The sequence below is a fragment of the Solea solea genome, chromosome 17, assembly GCF_958295425.1.
Source record: "Solea solea chromosome 17, fSolSol10.1, whole genome shotgun sequence".
Taxonomy (NCBI): domain Eukaryota; kingdom Metazoa; phylum Chordata; class Actinopteri; order Pleuronectiformes; family Soleidae; genus Solea; species Solea solea.
In genome coordinates this window covers 15639920-15661892 of record NC_081150.1, presented here as the reverse complement: position 1 = coordinate 15661892, position 21973 = coordinate 15639920, and the positions used below count along the sequence as shown (strand labels likewise).

Here is a 21973-nt window from a genome sequence, read left to right as displayed (position 1 = left end):
AGTTAAAAGTGTAATACATGTGGCTCCAATGGGTTTCAAACACATAAATATTTGACTGAAGCAAAACTAAAAAAAAAACATATACATAGCACAACTGCAGTTGCAACAGAATAATCAAGTAGTTGTGCCGTCCATAAAATGCAAAAAGTTTTTATGATTTCCTTGATAGTTGGAGCAAATGATCCAGAAAATATTCACATATGAAAAATGGATCTTTATGGATGATTATAGGTGACAACTTGATGGATTTACTATGTGTGTTTAAAACGTGATGAAGTCAAGATGAATCCTAGTGAATGTGCAATGAAATCACAGTTGTTGTATGAGTGGGTGTGTAGAACCGTCCCACAGTCTTTTAGCCATTGTTCTGTGTAGAGCTGCAGCTAAGAATTATTTTCATAATCGATCAATCGTTTGGTGTTCTGAATATCAGAAAACCTTAAAAAATGTTGATCGGTGTTCGTCAAACCTGGAAATGATGATGTTCTCAAATGTCTTGTTTTGTCCAGAGACCAAATGATAGACTTTTAATTGATTCTTTGTTATCCAGAGCAAAGAAATTAAGAAAATACTCACATTTAAGAAGCTTAAACAATCGGAAATCTTGTTTTAATCATGAAAAAAGCTTCAGACCGATTATCAAAATAGTTGTTGATTAATTTAGTAATCGATTCATCGATTAATTGTTTCAGCTCTAGTTCTGTGCACAGCAATGTCTTGAAGAAAGAAAATTGCTATTTACTGCGGGTCGAATGAGTCGATCACAACACGCACAGATGCACTCACAGTTTCCCACAGGAGTACACAGAGGACAAGCAGTGACTGTTTACCTGTCCCACTCAGCCATCGTCTGGCCCATCCGTTGAAGCTCGCCGAGTTTGGGTTGCGTGGTGACCTGCGAGACGCCTTTCACCGAGATGCCCTCAAGGAATACTGCGCCCTGGGGAGGAAATGAGAAGAAAAACCAAAGGCTTGAACTCTGAGAGTGAAAAACTCACGCCCGCCTACACGTACAAGAAAAATGTTTGATGCTTTCCACACAGCTGCTGCCTTGCTTTATGAATCCCTGTGTGCGGAGACAGGTAGAAATATTACAAATCCATCTCTTCTTTTGACCTCTCCACATTTGAAACTCATTCTCACTTCTTTGTGAATCCACCAGCTCATCTGTTTCAGTTTCTGTGTAACTGGCCTCATCTGTCCTCACTTTCTTTTCTTTTTTTCTTACACCAGCCCCATGCTCTACTTTCAGCAGGAATCCTTCATATTTGCTATGATAGCAACATCTGTGACACTCATTTACCTCATAAACTCATCCACTATGACCCCTTTCCTCTCGCTCTGCCACAGTCAGTTATGTCCCTCTAACTGGTACAATATTACAATATACTGCAATAACAATAGAAACAGATTGGATGTGATAATAATATACATCACCCCGGGTTATTGCTGTTGCATATGCTCGAGCGTGATCGCCTCTAACCAGATGAGGGAAGACCATAAATGTGACACAAACCTCGTTCTCCATTTCAATCTAGAAGAGGTTGCGTGTTTAACTCGCACAAATTTATCTTGTTTGCTTCGTCAGATCGGGGAAAATAAAACAAAATTGTAAAAGTACTTGCATTTAATAACTGATAAATATGTTAACGTGTCCTGACAGGGGACACGTTAGGGGCACAGGGTCGGGTGTGTGGAGTGTGAAAATGCTCTCTGAATAAATCACGGTTAAAAGATTGCAGTTGCATCTCAAAAAAAAGGGCCTGAAAATTATGAGTTGACTCATCGAATAGTAAACAAACAATAACAGAATTCATGGTATTTCTGTAGATAAGCAATTGTCATCAAAATAAAGTCTATTAATTAAACAATGAGGCAAAACATCCCTTAAATCAGTCTGTCAAAGGTGAATAATTGTTCATTTTCTTTGGGATTTGCACTCACAGATGTTGGCTTCAAGAAAATGTGGCAGGCTCTTATTTTGAAATGTTAAATCATATCACCACACAATTTCACCTAAAGTTGACACGATACTATCGAATTATTTACCCGACATTAAGTGAGCGCATTCTGCATTTATGCTCCATTAGAAAAGGCTCAAACATATTAAAGACTGTGAAATCTGATTCCCTTTGACCACATCTAGAATTTCAAATCCACTCAAGACGCCGTTGAGTGATGAATCTAAGTGTGTTTTCACTTCGCGTCATCCACGCAGAGTTTAGGACACGTCTGACTGAGAGGAAAGCCACTCAAGCAAGAGATAATTTAGCTATATGAAAAAGAAGTAATGTTGCTGCTGCTGCTGCTGCTGCTGCTGCTGCCTCCTCTCGTCTCTTTCCCTTAGACCTTTCTGTCGTATCACATTCTCAGCTATTAGATTTGCCTTGATTTAGGTTTCCAGTTAGTTATACGAGCAATAACAGCAATGAATACATATTCCCCAGTTTATGTGCGGAGGTAAATGTAGTTTATACTCATTCATGTTTCAATCCATAACTTTCCATTGCCTCCACAAATGCAAATGCTTCAAATGTGTGACAAGCTTCTTGTGACAGACAGATATTTGAAATTGATAATGTAGTAACAGCTGAATCTCAACAGGGGGAAAATCTCACTCCAAGCACCAGGGGATGAGTCGAGACTTCATTTTTGTAAACTGAAGACATAAAAGCTCCACATGAAGACAGGAACATGGCTTTTATCCAGCGTGCATTATACATTTGACAGCAATTGAGACAGATATTGAGCTCGATTCCTAGAAAATCTAGTTGACTGTATTATTTTCATGTAGCTGAAGACACAAGTCTCGCACTGAGGGAAAGCCTCCGCGTCACCCTGCGTGAGGTCCACGTCATGCAGAGACAAGCCAATGGATTTCCTACTTAACAGACCGTTTCCCGGAGCGTCCCACAGTCTCACCAGCTTTAGCTTCTCTTTCTTTCGTTTGCCGGGCGCTGACCCGGAGGAGCTGGGGCCCGACTCCTGGCCGACCGCGTTGCCGTCATCGTCCGCTTCCCCGTCGTCGTCGTCGTCGAAGCACCACTCAGGCAGCGCGGGGGCAGCGGGCGCGTCCTCCTCATCTCCATAGCGACGGAAAAGCTCTTTGAGGTAGTCTGCCTTGTAGATCCCCGGGGGCCGGGCCTTGGAAAAGGCATCCACAGCTGCTTCAACGCTGATAAGAGAAAAGAAAAACAGAGAAAGGGCAGTATATGATCATTTAAGTAAGGCCAAAATTGGACAGCAACAATTATTAATCGATTACTTAACCAATCGGCAACTATTTTGAGTGTTTGTTTTTCTAAGCCATTTGTTGTCAATACGTTGGCGGGACTTCTCAGCTTCTTAAATGTTTATATTTTGGTATAATCAGGTATCATTTCGGTGTGCAGACTAAAAAACGATCATTTTGAGGTTTGGGAAACGCCGATCAACATCTTCTGACCTTTTAAATGGACAAAACAACTGATCACTAATCGTGAAATTAATCAACTGATTGACCAATTATGAAAATAACCATATGTTGCAGCCATAATGATGAATAAAGGGCTTCATTTTTTGGTTGCTCAGGGATCAATTTAAGGTCATTTTCTTTGGCTTATTCAAAATGTGTATTTTCTCCCCCAAATAATTACAATTGCATTACGTCAAACGAGTAACTTATTTTTCTTAGAAATTATTCGGATTATATTCTCATATTTACACTCATGATGTCAATAGATCATATTTTACTACACATTTTGCTTTTGAAGAAAACTGCAACAGACACTGTTGCAACATGTTGATCATTAGAGATAGGAGTTCACTCATCTACCAACACATGACGTTGTGAATGCTCTCAGAATATTCATTACACAGGAAGTGGTGGGAGGGTTTTATGCAGCCTGCTTGTCTCCAGTGCCGGAGGGATCCTGCCTCCTCAGACAGCTGCTCCCCCTCTAACTGAAGACAAATCCCAACCCACCCCACCTCTGCTAAGCTGTGGCAAATTACTCAAACACCTCTGCAGTTGTAGGGCGAGGAACTGCATTACTCCCATTGTCCAAGCCACTTTCAAACTTTACCTCCAGTCCATCTTCTCCACTAGGTATGCAGATATCAGAAAGCCCGTCCTGTTGAAGCCATGTGTGCAGTGAATACCTTCAGTGGACAGAAAGACAAACCACACAAGTGTTAAAAAGGGAAGGAAAAAAAACTCAGAAAGCCACTACAAATCTATATTCATATTGCATTTTATTAATTTAAGATTACACTCTTGACAGAGAATCTATAAAACATGCTGAAAGTCACACCAGCAACCATTAGTGCCCCTACATAAATAACCTTGTAGTTAGGGATGCACCGATATGAATATTTCCGCCGATACCGATATCCGATATTAATATTGCTGCTATGGCCGATAACCGATATCTACCGATATCGATATATGTTTTTTAAAAAAAAGGTTTCTGAGATGATAAAAGTTTGTACAGACTGAAAATCATGCAAGCTGAATTTTTGAATGTCTTCCTTTATTTTCAAAACATGTTTTACCTCCAAATAACAAGGTTACAGGGCGACCATAAGACACAAGTAAAGGTTTTTAGAATTCTTTAGCACTTGTAGCAAGTGTGTAACTAAATTAAAGTACAGTTTAACTCCCTCAACTCACTAAACTCCTGTGAGAAAGTTTGGATCATAAATTACAAACATGAACATAAATAAAAATAATACCCTGCCAAAGTTACTGTAACCGAGATAAGGGCGTCTATACTGGGTACGTAAATAAAGTCAACAACCCTTCCTCCCGGCAACAACAACCGCGCCACTTCCCTTAACAATAAAACTACACAACAGATATGAGAAACAATACCTGACAAGCTCTACTAAGAGCTGCCATAATAAAAAAAAATATGTAACATTACTTTATCAATCTTGCCAGTATTCATGGCAACCAGATATTTATTAAATTGCAAAACATTGGAAAAGTAGCGCCGACTTGGCAGGTTGTTGCGGGGTTCAGTCGGAACCCTCGGCCCTTCACTATGGAAAAGGGCTGGTCGTCAAGAGCAATCATTGCCATTACCTTGATCGTTATTGCCCTGGCCAATGTCTTCCTTTGTTCGATTACTTGCTGTATTGGGCTCCCAGTTTTTCAAATGACATAATCAAATTTGTGGTATTTAATGACTTGACGCGGAACCCTCCTCGCATTACCTCTATTTGCAAGTGTTGCATAATGCTTTTCGCGTATCTTCTATCGACACCCTGAAAACACGCACACACCGCTGACATTATCTCCACACACACACACACACACACACACACACACACACACACACACACACACACACACACACGCACACACGCACACACGCACACGCGCAGCATGGCCTCCCCTTCCCGACACACATACACAAACAGCAAATAGACGGGTATTAACATCGGTTGTTAAAATCGCCGCAGTTTTACTCATTGGACCGATGCCGATATGTTAAAAAATGACAAACATCGGCCGATACCAATATTAATGCCGATATATCGTGCATCCCTACTTGTAGTTAATTACAATCACATCCAAAGTGTAATATCAGTCCTTGTTGAGAGTCAAGTCACACACTCAAAAAGAAAACAACAACCCCCATTTTTCTTGGAAGGGGATTATGCCTGTAAACCCACATCAAAAATCAGCAGTTACACACAAAAAGAAAGGAGAAGAATGAAACATTCAGAGAGGTAAGGAGCGGCTGAAGTGGATGAAATGGACACATGAAAAAGAATGGAGCAAGTGTGTTCTCTATTTTGAATTGAAATGTTCTGGTTTCCAGGGGAAAGAGTCTCTCTGCAGGCACAAAGAGCCTTGAGATTTCACCCTTCACAAATAAAAGAGTCCGAAAGATTGAAATAAAGTGCCATTTTTCACAAACGAGCAAGCATCAACAACACAAACCCAAACCATTTTGACTCCCTGCTATCCCCTGAAAAGGGAGGTTTGCCCGGCAACACCAACACTAATGAAGACAAGCTGATCCACTGTCAAGAGGACAACACCACATACACCAGCACAACTGTCCAATTTGCACATGTACACCACCAGAGACAACAAACCATAATCACCAGCTGGATGAAGACAGGGGTTTGTTGAGATGAAATTCTCAAATTGTGCTCTGGTGTAGTTTCATTTTTAGATGATAGAGTGATATTAGAGAGCACTCTGCTGCCACTGGTGAGAAAATGCAACTTCAATATCCATGTGCACTTGATAGGATCCCCTGGGCTGCCTCAGGCAACGTATCATGGCAGAATGTCTGCAGCACTGACGTTACAATAGAAAGAAAGGACATTTAAGCTGCTTAAAAACAGGACAAATGACAATAATATATGTCATTGTTCCACTGAAACTCAGGGTTCCCAAACGTTCCAGGGTTTGATTCCAAAATGACAGTGCTGCAGCCTGGTATTCCTCATCTTCACGTTATTATCAAAGGGCGAGTGAAACTGGGAGGGGCTGTTTGCTTCAGAGTGCCTTAATTTGTGAATTAAAATATCGATATTTGCCCTGACGTATCGATTATCATATTGCAGAAAGGACGACGATATATCACCATTAAATATTTTTGACACAGCCCGTATTTACTGATAAACAATTGTAAGGCAAGTTGCAAACACTTGTATCAACACAAACTCTGTGGACTTAAATAATACAGTGCAGTTGGCATAACGGTGAAGACGCTGCCCACATGTTGAACACGTCTTGTTGACTTGGTGCCTACTGATGCCCTTTCAACAACAAATCACCTACACAGCGTTCAGTGAGAAGTGTTACTTGGTAAACACCTACATGCATACACACATATATACATACATATACACACACATGCACATGCATATATATATATATATATATATATATATATATATATATATATATATATATATATATATATAGTTTTGCATTTGTTTGTTTTTTTAAGCCTGTTAGTTTGAGAGCCATGTACATCTGGCTCAATTAATGCCAATATTTAGAGCAAGGCTGCACTCTGCTGGACATATTGGGTAAGACTACCAACTTTATTTATAGCGTAATTCCACATATTAACTTTACTTTAAGGTGCATTTACTGGATGTTTCAGTATTGAAAAGGAAATAAAGAATTGTTGTATTTTGATTTGCAACATCTTGTGATCCTTTCACTTTTTCCAAATATTGAAAAAAAACTTTGAGTTAAAAGCAATCGAGCAAGACCAAACTAAGCGCCAACAAAAACAAGAAAGCAACAGCTATTGTTAGCTATTGTCCAGTATTGTTGTATTGCTTTGATTAAAAACATAGCACATAGTATATTAGTTTAGATTCAACTGTTCTATATCCCTGCAGGTTGCAGATGTTTCAAGACAATGATATCAACCATGTTCACCTTCATATATCAGTTTCCAAAATAAAATGTGGTTAATGTCCATATGCAAGTAGACAAATATTGCACTGAAATTAAACAAATTCTAATGATATACAACAAGGGGTTATATTAATTTGATCCCAGTAAATGCTAGTGGTTTCCTTACCTATCAGTTCTGTGGGATTCTTTTCCATGAAGTGTTCGCAGATTCTGATGAACATTGTTGTCGTCTCATTTGAAGGGCATTCTTTGTGGCTAAAAAAAGAATACAGGCCATTCAACTTAGTACAATAGTGAGGAATGAACAATTATTTTTACCTTTACAGCCATAGAATGCATACATACCCTTTACACGAAAGCTTGAAATATTTTATGCCTTCTTTTTCTATGTCTTTGTAGTCATAAAAGCGCGATGTGTTTGTCAAATCGATGAGCAAACCCATTTTCACCTAAAAAGGAAAAAGAAGAGTGGTGTCAGTTTTTGAGCATCAACATTTTACACAGAGTGTCAGTCATCGTGGAATTACTTACTTTGAGACTTTTTAAGTAGTTGTACAGCATGCTTGGGTGAAACCTGTTCTCCTCTGCAACTTGGTCATCGTACCTGTGATCCAACATTGTTTTCAGCGGCAGGAATTTACCTGTGAGGGGAAAACACAAGGAATTCAAGGGTAGAATCGCTAACAGAACATGTATTGAGACAATTATGTATACACAAGATGATTTATGAAGTATGTAATTACTGAATTTGCTTGCTAAATTAACTCTACTTGCCAATAAAACATGGATTTGTCACCTAGCAAATCACACATGGATACAGATCGAACAATAAACAAAGCACAGCTGCATGGCTAGATTGATACTTTAGAAGCCCAAGTGAAAAACTTGTTATTAGGTCCTCTAATGACAATTAATTAACCCCCGAGAACCCACAAACCAACCAGCTATGTGAATGATTTAGTAGTTGATTGCACAGTTGGTGGACAGAACATTAAAATGGAAACTTAGATGTGCAATTTGAGTTTTTGCAAAGGGTTAAAAAATATGTGGAAGATAGAGAAACCTATGATAGCCGACATTGGACTCTAGAGGTAGAACATTCAAACAAATATAAAGACACAAATAATACAATGGTATGTGTGGTACGCAAGCTTCCTCTGGTGGTACTTGGGAGGAAAATCAGAAATACTGTTCTACTGTGTATACCAGGGTATGTGACCTGAGTGGAGCTGAGGAATTTTGACCCGAGTGTGTATAAAATGAAACAAACAACAAAATAATAATAATTACAGTCACCTTATCTCTTACTCCATCTTAACCTACTTTCGCTATACCAGTGTGTGAAGTATATGTGAGGAAGAGGAGGATGATGAGAGAGCAAATTATCTTATTAGGAATAAATCTGCCTCCCTGTGAAAGTCCATTGCTTGTCTTATTTACATCACTGTATTTTGACATTAGTGGACATGGTGCTCAATATTTCTTAACCACTAATCTAAGCAGTTTCCTGCTTGCCTTGGAATACAGACATTCAATCTCATTCGGGTCTGGACCCACACATTCTATGTGGATAAAGTAACCAGTACTTACTTATGCAAGTAAATCAAATAATGGAGTGGAGACATTGCTGGACATACGATATTATGGTAAGCCCAGCACAGATCTGCTGCCTGTGATGCTTTCAGCCACTACACAGTAACACGTACGCACCATGCTTCTGGCCCCTGTTTGTTTTGACACGTGATGTGTCGACATCGAAGCTAGCCAGCACAGTTAACACTTTCCTTATGACTCATTTTCGTCAGATAAACAAATCGTCATACCATAGCTGCTTTATTTCCAGTACTGAATTCATTGCAAATAACAAATAACATAATAGCTGTCTGTGATTGGGCGAGCGTTGAGAGTCCGTTAGCTGCAGATGCCTTAATCGCGCGCGCATACCAAACTCCATATACAAAAGTGACAAATGATTTTTGACTGTGTACAAATTGCCAATGTTCACAAATATAGAAATAAAACTTTGCCCACAATTAATGGTAAACTGTTGTTAAACAAGTCGGCACTGTAGGCAACACCAGCGAGTGCTTCATTTAAATAAACTGTTCAAATGTATTTAGACATGTTAGCTGACAATGCTACATTGTGATGCTAACCCTAGCACATTTTATGAGTCTGGGAATGAGCCATATAGTGGCACGTTGTTTGTAATAGCGGGACCAAACTGAATGGGTGACCATTACCTTTAAGATAAATTACATTTAGCCAGAATATGAGACAAAACGTTGAGCTAACGTTCGCAACGGCATGACTGCGTACGTTAAATCCAGTTTGTTGCCATGTTATTTTATATTTATTGGGGGGGTTTCTGTCTAACCTGCCACAGGTTGTCCTCTCCTGGGGCAATTCCGCCATCGGGGAGGAGGTCCGGTGTGTGACATGTTCCGGAGAGTTTTCGGTGTAGTGAACCGTAGGTGACCAGCAGCCGGTGGCTTGATGTTCCCTCCGTGAGACCGCTGCAATCCCCGATCGTTGTTCCCCTAAACACCGCGGACTCGGGGCCCTCAGCGACTAATACATGCAAATCATCCAATGAATTCAGGTCCGGACAAGCCTGTGACGGGCCAACAGGCGAGTGCACGAAACATACGTTACTACGACTGTCGGCATATCAGCGTTCCACAAACTGTGTCGTCTTTTCAGTCTGTTTTCGTGTAATCCACATCAGTCATGCTAGCTAGTTAGCTTAGAATATGTGTTAAGTCTTCTTCTTCTGGTGGCCAATCTCTGTAGAATAGGCGACTTCCTGTCTCATACTGCCACCTATGGGTGCATTGTAGACACATACTATTGCTGTGGAGGGCAAATTTAAGATTTACAACCTCCCTTGTTTTACAAAGTAAACTGAATGTTTTATTTTGGAAAGTTGTTAGAAGTAAATTCATTGTCATTATGCATTGCTGTGTTGAACATATTCTGGCCCATAGAGTGTGCAAGTAGACCAATTCTATGTTGTGCTCTCACTTGTTCTGTGTTGTGGACCTCTGATGACCTTTGATATTATCTTTAAAGGCCACTGTTGACCTTTGTACCTTTGGTGATTATCATAGCTATGATAGGTGTATTGTTAGACAGACTTATGCATACTCCAAAAAGGAAGCACTTAGAATTGTACATCATGTTGTGTACAGGGAACACACAAACATTCTATTCCTGAAGACAAATTGGCTTAAGATTATGGATTTGGTTGAGTTTAAAATGGCTCAAATCGCATTAAAAATTTATTCATTGACAGGTATTATCTAAGAGGAAAATATCATTTAAAGAAAGGCTAATTTGGAGAGCATGTGCATTTCATTGTGTGGAACAGTTTGCATAATGAAAAATCAAAAGGAAGCAGAACTATTGTACAGTTTAAGGAAATGCTTACAAATACTATAATTCCAAGATATAGAGAAGAGGAAGGGGAGGTGATGAGTGTACATGTTAAAGATATGGTACCGTTTTGTTTTGTAAGAAAATCCTAGCAACCTGATTTAAGTTGAATTTATGTTGTAAAAGAAGAACAATACTTTTTGAACATTAACGACTTTACTACAAACAGGAAACAAAGGAGAATATTATTATAATACATAGCTAATGTGTTGGCGATGAAATATCTTTTCCTCTATTTACATTTGTATGTTATATCATAAACAACATAAAGTGGAGGTATAAAGTATAATACAAACTGTACACAGCCTCTGATGCACAATGTTGGCACCTGTGTGATTTTTCTGTACAAAAATAAAAACTTTTTTTATCACCACAATAAGAAGTGCACGTTATATTATGTAAATAGCATATACAAGGTTTTTTTTTTTACATCACATACAGTGCTTAACCAATTTATTAGACCACCACCCAAAGCCAGAGCTGCCCTAAATGTTACTGTAATGATTAACACACCCGTATGTAGAAGCTATTCAACTGAAATTATGGTTTTTTTTAATGCTGAAATCTAATTATTATCATTATCCTTGGATTTTTCAAATGTACTGTTTGTAAAGCATGTAATTATTTCTTGATTAAGATGTCAAATTATAGTTATTTACTTGCACTGCTTAACAGGAACATTTGTTTTAGTGATTTATATGATTAGTTTCTGACTTCTCAGAGAAGAAGCCCAGTGAACCGGCTCTAATTTGGGTATAAGAAGGTGAATTCAGTTTGTGATTTGCCAAATAAATAGCAATAACATCTTTAGTTTTTGAAAGACAGGTGGTCTAATAAATTTGTTATGTACATATACAGTACATATACAGTATGTATAGTGTTAGATGAAGGAAAGGAAGAGAACATGGAGGCAAAATGCAACACCATACAGTCCATCTGGTTGTCAGATGTAGCTGCTTCTACACACATTTACATGCTACATGTTAATCCATTTGTACTACAGATCAGCAAAAGATACAAGAAACCTGGCAGGTTTCCATCACCGACCCTGGTCTTGTTCATACATTTCCAGAGTGACATACACAGTCACCGGTGCCAGTTTGTCTTCCTGTTTCAATGGGACGAGCTTACATTGTTTACTTGTCCTCAGGGCAGGAGATTCCCCGGTGCTCTGACTTCGATATGCACTGGAAGTGTTGTCCTCAGTAGAAGACAGTAACTCTGTGGATTCCTCAGGGCACAGATGCTGTGTTTTCACAGGTTCAGCTGGTCCGCCATTTTGTGCGTCTGGTGCGAGAACTGTGGCTGGGTCAGTGTGTTCCTCGGTCTGCTCGCTGGCCCGGTCGTCGTGACAGCCTGTCCCTGATGGAGGGCTGGGCATTATCTGCATTTCCTCGGTGTAAACTCTGTCACAGAAGCTTGCAGACGGATCGCTGAAAGCCTGGAAGGGACACGTCCCCTGTGGACATTCGCACACAAGACAGAGACCATAGAGACAAAGTTATTCAAGTTATTTTTTTTAATGTCATATCTAAATATATTTAAATCTTTGACTTAAAAGTACTACTTCTGGCAGTGAAGGGCTTTTTTAACGCCCTTCCTGGACAGATTCCCTCAAAGTCAATGACTGAATGTGCTGACACAGCTTAAGATGGGAGGGCCAAAACATCGTATCGTCGTCAGGCAAAAGTGCCTTAAAACGTCTTCAGTCAGCATCACAAAAGCCTGCTGCCTTAAGCTAACAATAATGTGGACGTTCTCTTTAATCACCAGCTTGTTACCAAGACCAAAAAACTCGATATGAAATTTTAGTTTTTTTGTGAAGATAAGCAAATCATTTAAGATCAGATTTGTTTAAACATCTGCCGGGCCAGATACTGAAGCCGGCGTGCCAGTTTTGGCCCACAGGCCACCAATTGCTGACCACTCAAGCACAGTGTCGACAACACCTGTATTAATTATTACTCGACTCTTGTTATGTGTTGGCCTAGTCTACGTACAGTACATCAAGCGATCAGTGCATAAAACAGTGGGTGGCGTCGTAACAAACAAACATTTACCTAAATATCCACATTCAATGACCTATGTCTTTTTAGGGCACTTTTCAAGGACTTTCAAGGGCCTTGAAATGATCTATTTTTTCGAAAGGACCTTTGCTTTTAATCTGAATGTTGGTAAATAAACTGTCCGAGTTGTACAAGTGTGTGTGTTGATATTATTGTTTTAGTTGTACAGTTCTTATTGTGTATTCTAAAGTATTGGAGATCAGTGAAATACTGCTCTTTGCCCGTGATGAAATGTGCATATTGCTCAAAATCTTAAAATGTGCACTTATAACTTGATATATCTCATCAAGATCTCCTCAGAAAGCAGTGTCCCAGAATGACTACAGTCTATTTTTCTTTTTCATGACCAAGTGAATAAAGAAACACCTACTTTTTTCCAAAAATACAGTTTGACCAAAAAATTAGGTCAAACTGTATTTTAACTCTTACAACCACTTATAGATACAGCTGTAGGTCATTATTCCTCATTTCTTCTTCACTGTATTCACCTTCTGATGACCTGCTGATGGCCACAGGGCCAGAGAGCTGTGGCCTGGGTTGGGCACCAGCTTCTCCTTGAATCTCTTCCACCTGCAGATTAACAGCAGATTAATAACAACAGCGATTCAGGATTATAGGTGTATAAATAGGAGTATAAGTGTTAGCGTTCGTGATACAGACAGACACTATAAAAGAGTGAAACTTACTGAATAGTGCAGCACAATCCGAGCGACAGCACAAGAATGATGATGATGCTTCCGGACACGCTGAGTACGGTGCTGAGTCTCGGATCTATTATAGAAACAGATCTATTATAGAACATGACTCACTCACTCTGTCTTTTTTAGAAACATGACATGTTTTTATGATAATAATAAGATAATATTAAGATGAGATCAGACAAGACAATAGTGTGACGTTTTGTTGGAGAGGCAGTAAAAAAGGTGGGTGAGTTGCGTGACATCGGTGCTTAAAAACTAAATCTTTCCCACTCCTGACAGAGCACTTACCGAATTTCTTGGTTTTAAAGAGCCTCTCGCTGCTTTCCGAGGTTCCACTCAAAGCTGTGGCCCTCACATAGACACTATACTGTACGTCCGGTCTCAGATCTTTCAGAAACGCACCCCGCTGTTTGCCATCGACAGTGAAATCTAGAAGAAAAACCATGGAAAAAAAAAGAGAAATTAAAAATGGCACATTTGCAAACGTAACACACGTCTGTGGTGGACTTACTGAGACTTGGTCCTTCCTGAGAACTATAGAAGATTGTGTAGTTGATAATGGCGCCACTGCATTCCTCCTGCAGTTTGGTGCTCCATTTCACGTCAGCACTTTTGTCGGAAGCGTGAACAGCGCCGATGGTGACGTTATCTGGATCTGTCGAGACCGCGTTTATGCGAATTAGAACTTGGCAAAAAACAGGACGCAACCTGAATGGAACCTTGAAGAATGTTGTACCTCCTACTGAGGAACAGATGTGAAGAGCTTCTGAGCCATGACCTGTCCTGTCAGGAAAGAGGGGAGTTACCGTGACACTGTATTTTTTCTTTTCAAGGAGGCCTGCAGAAAAAAAGAGAAAAGAAAGAAGGCAAGTGGAAATCTGTTACAATGAAAAGTGATTCGTTGTTGACTCACTTGGTTACCCTGAGCTTTGAGTAGAATAACACACGGCAAATGAGTCAGTGTGATCCATTAGTGAAGAATGCACACACTAATTTTAATCAGGCAAACCTGCCTTTTTTCTCTATACCATCCTTTTAAAAAGGTAACTTGAATTTGCCACAGACTGTTACTTGTGTCTTCAAACTGCCCTACGACTCAGTTCCTTGTTTTTTTCAGAATAAAAGGCTCTGAATTCTGCGTGAAAAAAGCAACCTGAATCGGATAATTCATCTACGGGGCAATGGTTTAGACCAAAGTGGTGGCTAAAACAGGCTAAACAGGACCAGTAGTAGACAAAGAATTGATAATGATTTTTTACATAATATGTAACATTTCTGTATAAAATACCAAAATCTGATAAAGGCAACATTATGTATTTGTTGAGTAGTGTACGCTGTAGGCTGAAACCTTTCCAACCCTCCATAGAAAACATATTTTAATTCAAGGTTATATCTGTTGTAAGATTTGGGACAAATTCACCATGTTTCGGCCCGGTATTGAATACCTAAGAAAAATATTGGCCAAATGTACTTGCCAACCCCTGGTCTAACCTTAAATACCTGGAAGTCTGCAAAGTGTATAAAAGTTGTGAAATAAATGGAGAAAAATATGAGTCATTTGAATTAAGTCTGGAGCAGGAAAGCCGTTCTCTCATCACTGAGGAAAGTGAGTCACAGTTCTTGAAAAGTCTTTAAATGATGACACAATCATTTCTACCCAAATGCATTACAGCCTAGCCTTTGCCCCGCCTGGACGATGAAAGATAGCTCACTAATTGAGCTGGTGATTCATGAATGATGAGCGATGGGAATGACTGTACAGATGTTATCATGCACAACACTGACTGTCTGTTGACTTACCAGACAGTGTCATGTTGGTGTATTCAGTTTCCATCCAATAATATTGATTTCCGTTGTGGGTCCAGTCGATCATGTAACCTCTGACAGGCTGGACAGGAGCTTTCCAGCTGACCACAATAACACCTCCGATGGCTTGGGAAGATGGGATTTCAGTAACTTCAGAGAAGCCTGCCAAGTGACATCAGATCAAGAACATCAGTATGAGGAGGGAGGGAAGCACTGTTCAATAATTTGCTAAAAAAAAAAAAAAATCAATAACATTAAAACTCACTTTCTCCCGCAGCAGCTGGAACATAAACAGAGTCCTCGACCAGCAGAGCTTCATTAAAGAAGACAGTGAGATTTATCCTGTGTGCGTCTCGGTTCACGTCAATGTCGCAACGTCGTGAGTCGCTGCAGAACGTTTCTGCAAAACTGACTCCGCTCACTGTATCGTTGTACGGGATCTGCTTTATAATGTACCTAAATGTGCCCGGGCACGTTGAAGGAATCCCCTGTGTAGATATGAAGCACTTCATATTAAGGAGGGGTAATGCTGGGACCTTGTTTCATAGAAAGTGTTGTGTTGTAAAATTGTTATTAATTAGAAGAAATGACAATAAAATTACATTTCTCTACATATTTCTCACTGTACAGAAACAGCGAATAGCAACGTGTTTACGAATAAAAGATGAAACTGGGCCATGTGTGCGACTGATTTACTGGGAAACACGTACGACAGAAGTGCTATTGAAATGCTCTATAATTCTCATTATGAAGCTGTTACCTGGATATTCCTTTGTAAATCATTGTGTTATACTGTAATCTCGTCTCAATATTACCACAATATGGAAATTACCCTATAAATAAGATGGTATCACCATAACACCACCGCCGTTATAACAAAAATAGTGCTTTACGCCGCTGCAATGTAAACTGTTGCACTTCCTTACCGTCCACATGACATGAACTTTCCTGACTCCATTTGTTCCAGGCTTGGTGAGCTTCCTCCACAGGTTTAGCTCAACATCAGTCTCTGTTGAAACATGTTCAAACACATCATTATTATTATTACTGTAGATGTGACACAAAAAAGCTTCATAACATGGTTTTTAAAAAAATGACAATTAAATGATATACATATTAAAAGAATTTAAAGCTCCAGTGTGGAACCTTTAATTGTGGTTTTAATTGTTTTAATGTGTCTGTGTGTTTTCAACTCTCTGATCTGTTAGTGGGCGGACACTCATGCCTCTTGAAGGAACAAATAAAGTTAATTTTAATTGTAATGAATTACGCATGCAGTTTTGGGTTCTTACTATTAAGTCCAGTCAGAACCGTCCTCTCTTGGCTCCAGTCGCTCCAGGGGGCGCCGTCTAGAGCGCAGCGCACTGAAACTTTGTAGTGACTGCAGGATTCCACTTTTACAAACACTTTCCCGTTCTTTTCACGGCTCAACGTCTCATTAAGCACAAACTAAAAAGACAGGAAAGAAAAGGAACATTTCAGTTGGGAAAAGACTTTACTGCAACAGTAAGTCTGTATTTAAAACTTTGTTCAGTAAACTGCTTTTGTTTTGTTTTTATTTCACATGAAACCATGATCCAGACCTCTATTTTAACAGCTACATTTTAAATGCACAGTACAGTATATCATTTCTGCAACTGGGGTCTCTCAGTCAAAGACAGTAACAAATGACCTAGTGTGACATCATTGTTGTCTTGTTTGCCTGTGTTGTGCGATCCATTACTCGCAAACACACACAATAAATTCAAACTAAAAAACAAAAGCTCTGGCTAAATAATAGTACCATATTCTCTCCAGGAGTTAAGTAGAGAAAATTAAAGTTTTACTTTATTAGACGTCACTAAAAGGCGAGCAAAATGAAATAGTTTGTTATCTTGAACAGAAACATGGCTTTATATGGCTTTGAAAAGTGTTGGGAAAGTTCTAGCTAATGTAAGGAGACTTCTCAACCAAATAAGTCTCATTATTTTTTAAAAAGGTTTAATGCAGAAACGTTATTTGTACTGTATTTAAGTGAATATGGGTGTTTGCATTGAGTACTTTGGTAAATCTGTGACAAAAGTACCGGAGGAAATGGGCCTCTTACCTCTGGAGTGCTGCTACTGACAATCTATACAAGAAAAGACAAACAAACAAATAAGTATTAACCGTCATAATAAAAGATGAGGATCCATGCGTTTGATGACAGAACAACATGCTGTACCTGGTTGTATTTGACTTGACAGTGACAGCGTCTCCTGGAGAGCGACCTTCTCCACTCGATCAGCAGATGATCAGACGCGACCGTGACGTTTAACTTTGGAGGGATCATTTTCACTGAGAGACGGAAATCACGGACGGCATGTTAAAAAAAAAAAAAAACGTGAAAATGTGAAAGAATGAATTATAATATTGTGCTACTTTGTTACTCACATATTCTATAGGGATGAAACTCATATGGGTCGGAGTTAGCTTCCCACACTGTAGTTTTAGCTCTCACTGTGACACTGATGTTCCTCGTTAGAGATATATCACCTGATAAATGTATATCTCTGGACGTGCATGTATGGACACGTGCGTTATTGCAGATTTCCCTCTGGGACACACTTGATGAAGAGACATTAAAAGAGAGATATACATGTTATATTAACCCTTAGAACACAGAGCATTTTGGCTGCTTTTTTTTTCCATTACTATGTTTAAACGTACAGTATATACATGTGCAATATAGAGTGTCTTATATCCTTTTATTCAGCACAACCTAGGCAATCTTTCACCAAATACAGTAGATGTATTAACAGTTTAAGATGTTTCTAAAAGTATTTAAAAATGTTTAAAATTTGGGAAACACGTCACAGTTCAAAGTTCACGTGGCTCGTTTTTAGGAAAAACATGCTCTATTTTGTGACTTCTGCACAATTATCACGACTAAAAAAAAGCGACACAAAATGACTCATAACCTTGACTCAACAAGACATTAGAAGACAAAAAAACACATTTTTTAAAGCCTATAAACACACACCCCCAGGATGTCCATATAAGCATTTGTGTACTTTTCCCACGGTAATTTACCATGGGTGCCCTTAGGGTTAAGCACATACATCAAGAAGAAGATGCTACAGTAATCCATACACAAATAAAGCAGATATGTAACCACTCACAGCACAGTGTAGTTTATCATGAGTGGAGAATTATTCTGGTGCTCCCAGTTGCAGGTGAACAGCTGTGGCATACCTTCCTTTGACTGATTGACATAATGCAAGATGCACCGTATTTGGCTGGGTTTTGCTGTCAAATAAAGAAGAAACTTTATTTATTTCACCACAGAAGCCAGAATGTCAGACAATAAATAATAATAAAAAAAAAAGTACTTCTTACAGTAGGTTTTGATGATGGTGCCTCCGAGGATTTGCTCAGTGTCGGCACTGTGGCACTGCAGTGTTGCGCTGTGCAGGGTGAAGTTCCTCAGCGACAGCACTGCGTGCGAGGAGTTGACGGTGTTTGGCAGACTTTCGTTGACGCGTACGTTGTTCAGCATCCAGAAGATTCTGCCGCCGATACACGACGTCTGGCAGAAGACCGTGGTGTTGGATCCCACTTCGATGTACTGATCTTTGGGCACAACGTTGCAGCTGCTCCGCTGTTGGCCTGCGGGACATTTCAATGTTAATCAACAGTTCAAAAATGTGCTCTCTGATGATGATGTAATGTGCCATTAATGTGCCAGCAAAAATAATTGCTTAGATAACTTGGTTTCTATATGGATAAAAACATTAGCTTTTGTTGCCTTGGCTGACTTTTCCACTCTGTTTTCAATCCTTATAGTAAAAGTATAATATAATATAATATAATATAATATAATATAATATAACATAACATAATATAATATAATATAATATAATATAATATAATATAATACAATACAATACAATATTATATTATATTATATTATATTATATTATATAGTAATAAATAATCCACATTAAACAAAAACTAGCATCCATATTTTTCTTAAAAAAGTGTATTACATTAACAAAAGATGGCAATGACATTCATGTTGCTCTTCAGGAAAAAGAAATGACAAAGAAAGAAGGTTAAACTCCAGGAGTTATTTTCTATAATTCAACTATACAATATGTTAATAATTGTTCACTGTTCACTCTCACATTAACTTCTTATACTGTTGATATAGTGTTGATTTAGAACGATATATAGCCCACAATAAAAATGTATTTATGATACAAAATTGAATCTATTACTTGGAAAAAAAACAACACTAAAATAACTCTATTATAACTTAATAAGGAGTGGCGGACCACCTGAAATCGAATGGAGGGACGCATGTGGCCCGCAAGCCGTAAGTTTGAGACCTCCGCTCTGAGCTAATGAACACAGAATGGTTACAGTGATGCTGCACTGGTGTTATCTCCCTCATATCGTGCACTCAAACATCCCGAGTGGCCAAAACATGGCATCATTTCAATCAGACAAACTTTAATGTTCTGCTGCCGCTTCACAAACGCTGGCAGGTAGAAAGCTTTTTCGATTTTAAACCACCATCGGAAGACGATACAGTTTCATCAGAAGAACATTAGCTGCCACCAGAGATTTTATACAGCTCCCTAACAGCATGAGGAGCCCATTAGAGAAAATGCCTTTCCATCAGACCAAATATGGAGCACGCTTACACTACAAAGCCATCACTATAGTTCAGTCTCAGAGACGGACGTTCATTGTTTCTCTCCAAATCCAAGTAGTTTTACTCCACAGTATCATGTTTACATCCACAGGTGCCACATCCTTACAAGGGCATAATGTTGAATAAGGACATTATGGATATTTGCCAGTGATTTGAAAAGGGAATAACACCAGGTGTGTACTTGAGTAGAGTTTTGAACTACAGTACCTAACTTAGATTTGACTTCATTGTGGGAATTCACTCAAAAAAGGTAAAGGATAGACAAAATAAAATAAAGATATGACATTAACATGTTTTATATTCACGTATATACAATGTGCAATGTTCATGATAGAAAGTAAAAATCAAAATGTGCAGTGGCACTGGATTATTGCACAGATTATATTAGTGATACAGACTAAATGTTTGCATGTAGAAATGATGGCATTTAAACCATTGTGTTGCACATGTCTTTTCACTTTAATTTAATTTAATTTAATTTAATTTAATTTAATTTAATTTAATTACATACTAAGAACAGTAATATGACAGGTAGACAAAAAATACAAAAAGAAATCACCACTTTATGCTTTTGTGACATAAACATAGACAAGATATGCTGAAATATTTAAAACCATTACCTACATAAGTACAGTTTCTGGTTATTTTAAATTTTGTATTATTGAACATACATAATTTGTATCTTCAGCTTTATGGAACTCTCCTGAACTGAATGACCAATTCATCACTACTACAAAAGAAGTAAAGATGAATTGGCTTTTATACATTACATTTAAATACCATCCACAAAAGACCATATTTACCATAGTGAACATTGTGTTGTGAAACCAAAACAAAACAAGCATTTCCCAGAACTGCAACATCTGCAATCACTGTTTTTAAAAAAACCTGAATCTCACCACAACAGAACACATAATCCCTCTAGAGTAATTAACGTACATTTCTCGTGGACAAGAAGAATATAAAAAATGTACCTTACCTTTACAAATGGAGATGAATAAGACCAAAACACATGGGAATAGAATTGGATACATGTCCTTAAACTCTTAAACTTCAGCTCATACAATATACATTAAGATATCAAGAGCCGTGAAGACAAAAGAATAAGAGTAGCCTTTACATTGTTGTTAAGACAGACTGTACCTTCCACTGTAACACTGTGTCTCAGCCGAGAACGGGAACTAAAGCCAATTCTGAAATAAACGGGAGGTATTACCCAACAGAGACACTGAGGGCAAAGAGGAAGTGAAGTAAATTAACTGTTTCCAAGACATGGTGAAGCTCTGTTCCATTGCACCGTATGGGAAGCAACATAAGACAACAACAATGAAAAGGCTAAGTATTATTTAAAGAATCACTAAAATAAGAAATTAGGAATTCTCATGTTTATACACTCAAAATAGACACAGATAGATGGGGATAAAGGAACATGATATTGCATTATTATTGCTGTAGTATTATCTTGCAACATGTGGATTAATAGGATGAAATAATATATGCACTATTAATATGCGCTATTACTAACAGTAACATTTATAGTCATACAGAACTTAATCCACTACTCAGATACTGAATTAAAGTTTTGTCCTGACTCTATGTTGCACAAGTACACACAAATTAAGTGATTATAAGTCATTATATTGAATAGCTAACAATATGTACTCGTTCATTCATTCACAAATTATTTTATCCATGTCTTTTCTTTTAAATTCCATTTGTATTCGTATAGCTCCACCTAATGACTGATACGTGCAACTTGGCAAAAACATACATTTAAATCTTATCGATGGACTACACTAATATTAACTACTTTGTAGTAAGCCGAACCATGCCGATCCCTTCAACATTGAACAATAAACACACACAAATGCGTTTTATGTTTAAAAACGCGTCAAACTAGTGCTAGAATTAG

The 21973-nt window shown here is 38.5% G+C and overlaps 2 protein-coding genes across 2 annotated transcripts in view; both read right to left on the bottom strand.

Annotated features, from left to right (window-relative positions):
* The window catches only part of rngtt (RNA guanylyltransferase and 5'-phosphatase), an 80013-nt gene extending 69752 nt beyond the window's left edge, over nt 1-10261 (bottom strand). The window contains exons 1-7 of the mRNA XM_058613827.1: nt 9753-10261; nt 7907-8016; nt 7721-7824; nt 7542-7630; nt 4065-4140; nt 2923-3175; nt 831-940 (exon numbers count right to left, since the gene is read on the bottom strand). Coding sequence (XP_058469810.1) covers nt 831-940; nt 2923-3175; nt 4065-4140; nt 7542-7630; nt 7721-7824; nt 7907-8016; nt 9753-9816 — 806 coding nt within the window. The 5' untranslated portion in view covers nt 9817-10261. The remainder of the gene's footprint in view (nt 1-830; nt 941-2922; nt 3176-4064; nt 4141-7541; nt 7631-7720; nt 7825-7906; nt 8017-9752) is intronic.
* A 1369-nt stretch (nt 10262-11630) lies between these two features.
* LOC131443533 (interleukin-31 receptor subunit alpha-like) lies at nt 11631-21353 on the bottom strand. Its single transcript, XM_058613199.1, has 16 exons — nt 21041-21353; nt 18741-19010; nt 18524-18650; nt 17796-17968; nt 17587-17699; nt 17470-17493; nt 16676-16832; nt 16310-16392; nt 15649-15871; nt 15378-15545; nt 14314-14415; nt 14089-14232; nt 13866-14006; nt 13563-13647; nt 13365-13446; nt 11631-12269 (listed from the first exon to the last, which is right to left on the bottom strand). The coding sequence occupies exons 1-16, from the start codon at nt 21093-21095 to the stop codon at nt 11850-11852; spliced, it is 2367 nt and encodes a 788-aa protein (XP_058469182.1). The 5' UTR covers nt 21096-21353; the 3' UTR covers nt 11631-11849.
* Between the last annotated feature and the right edge of the window lie 620 nt (nt 21354-21973).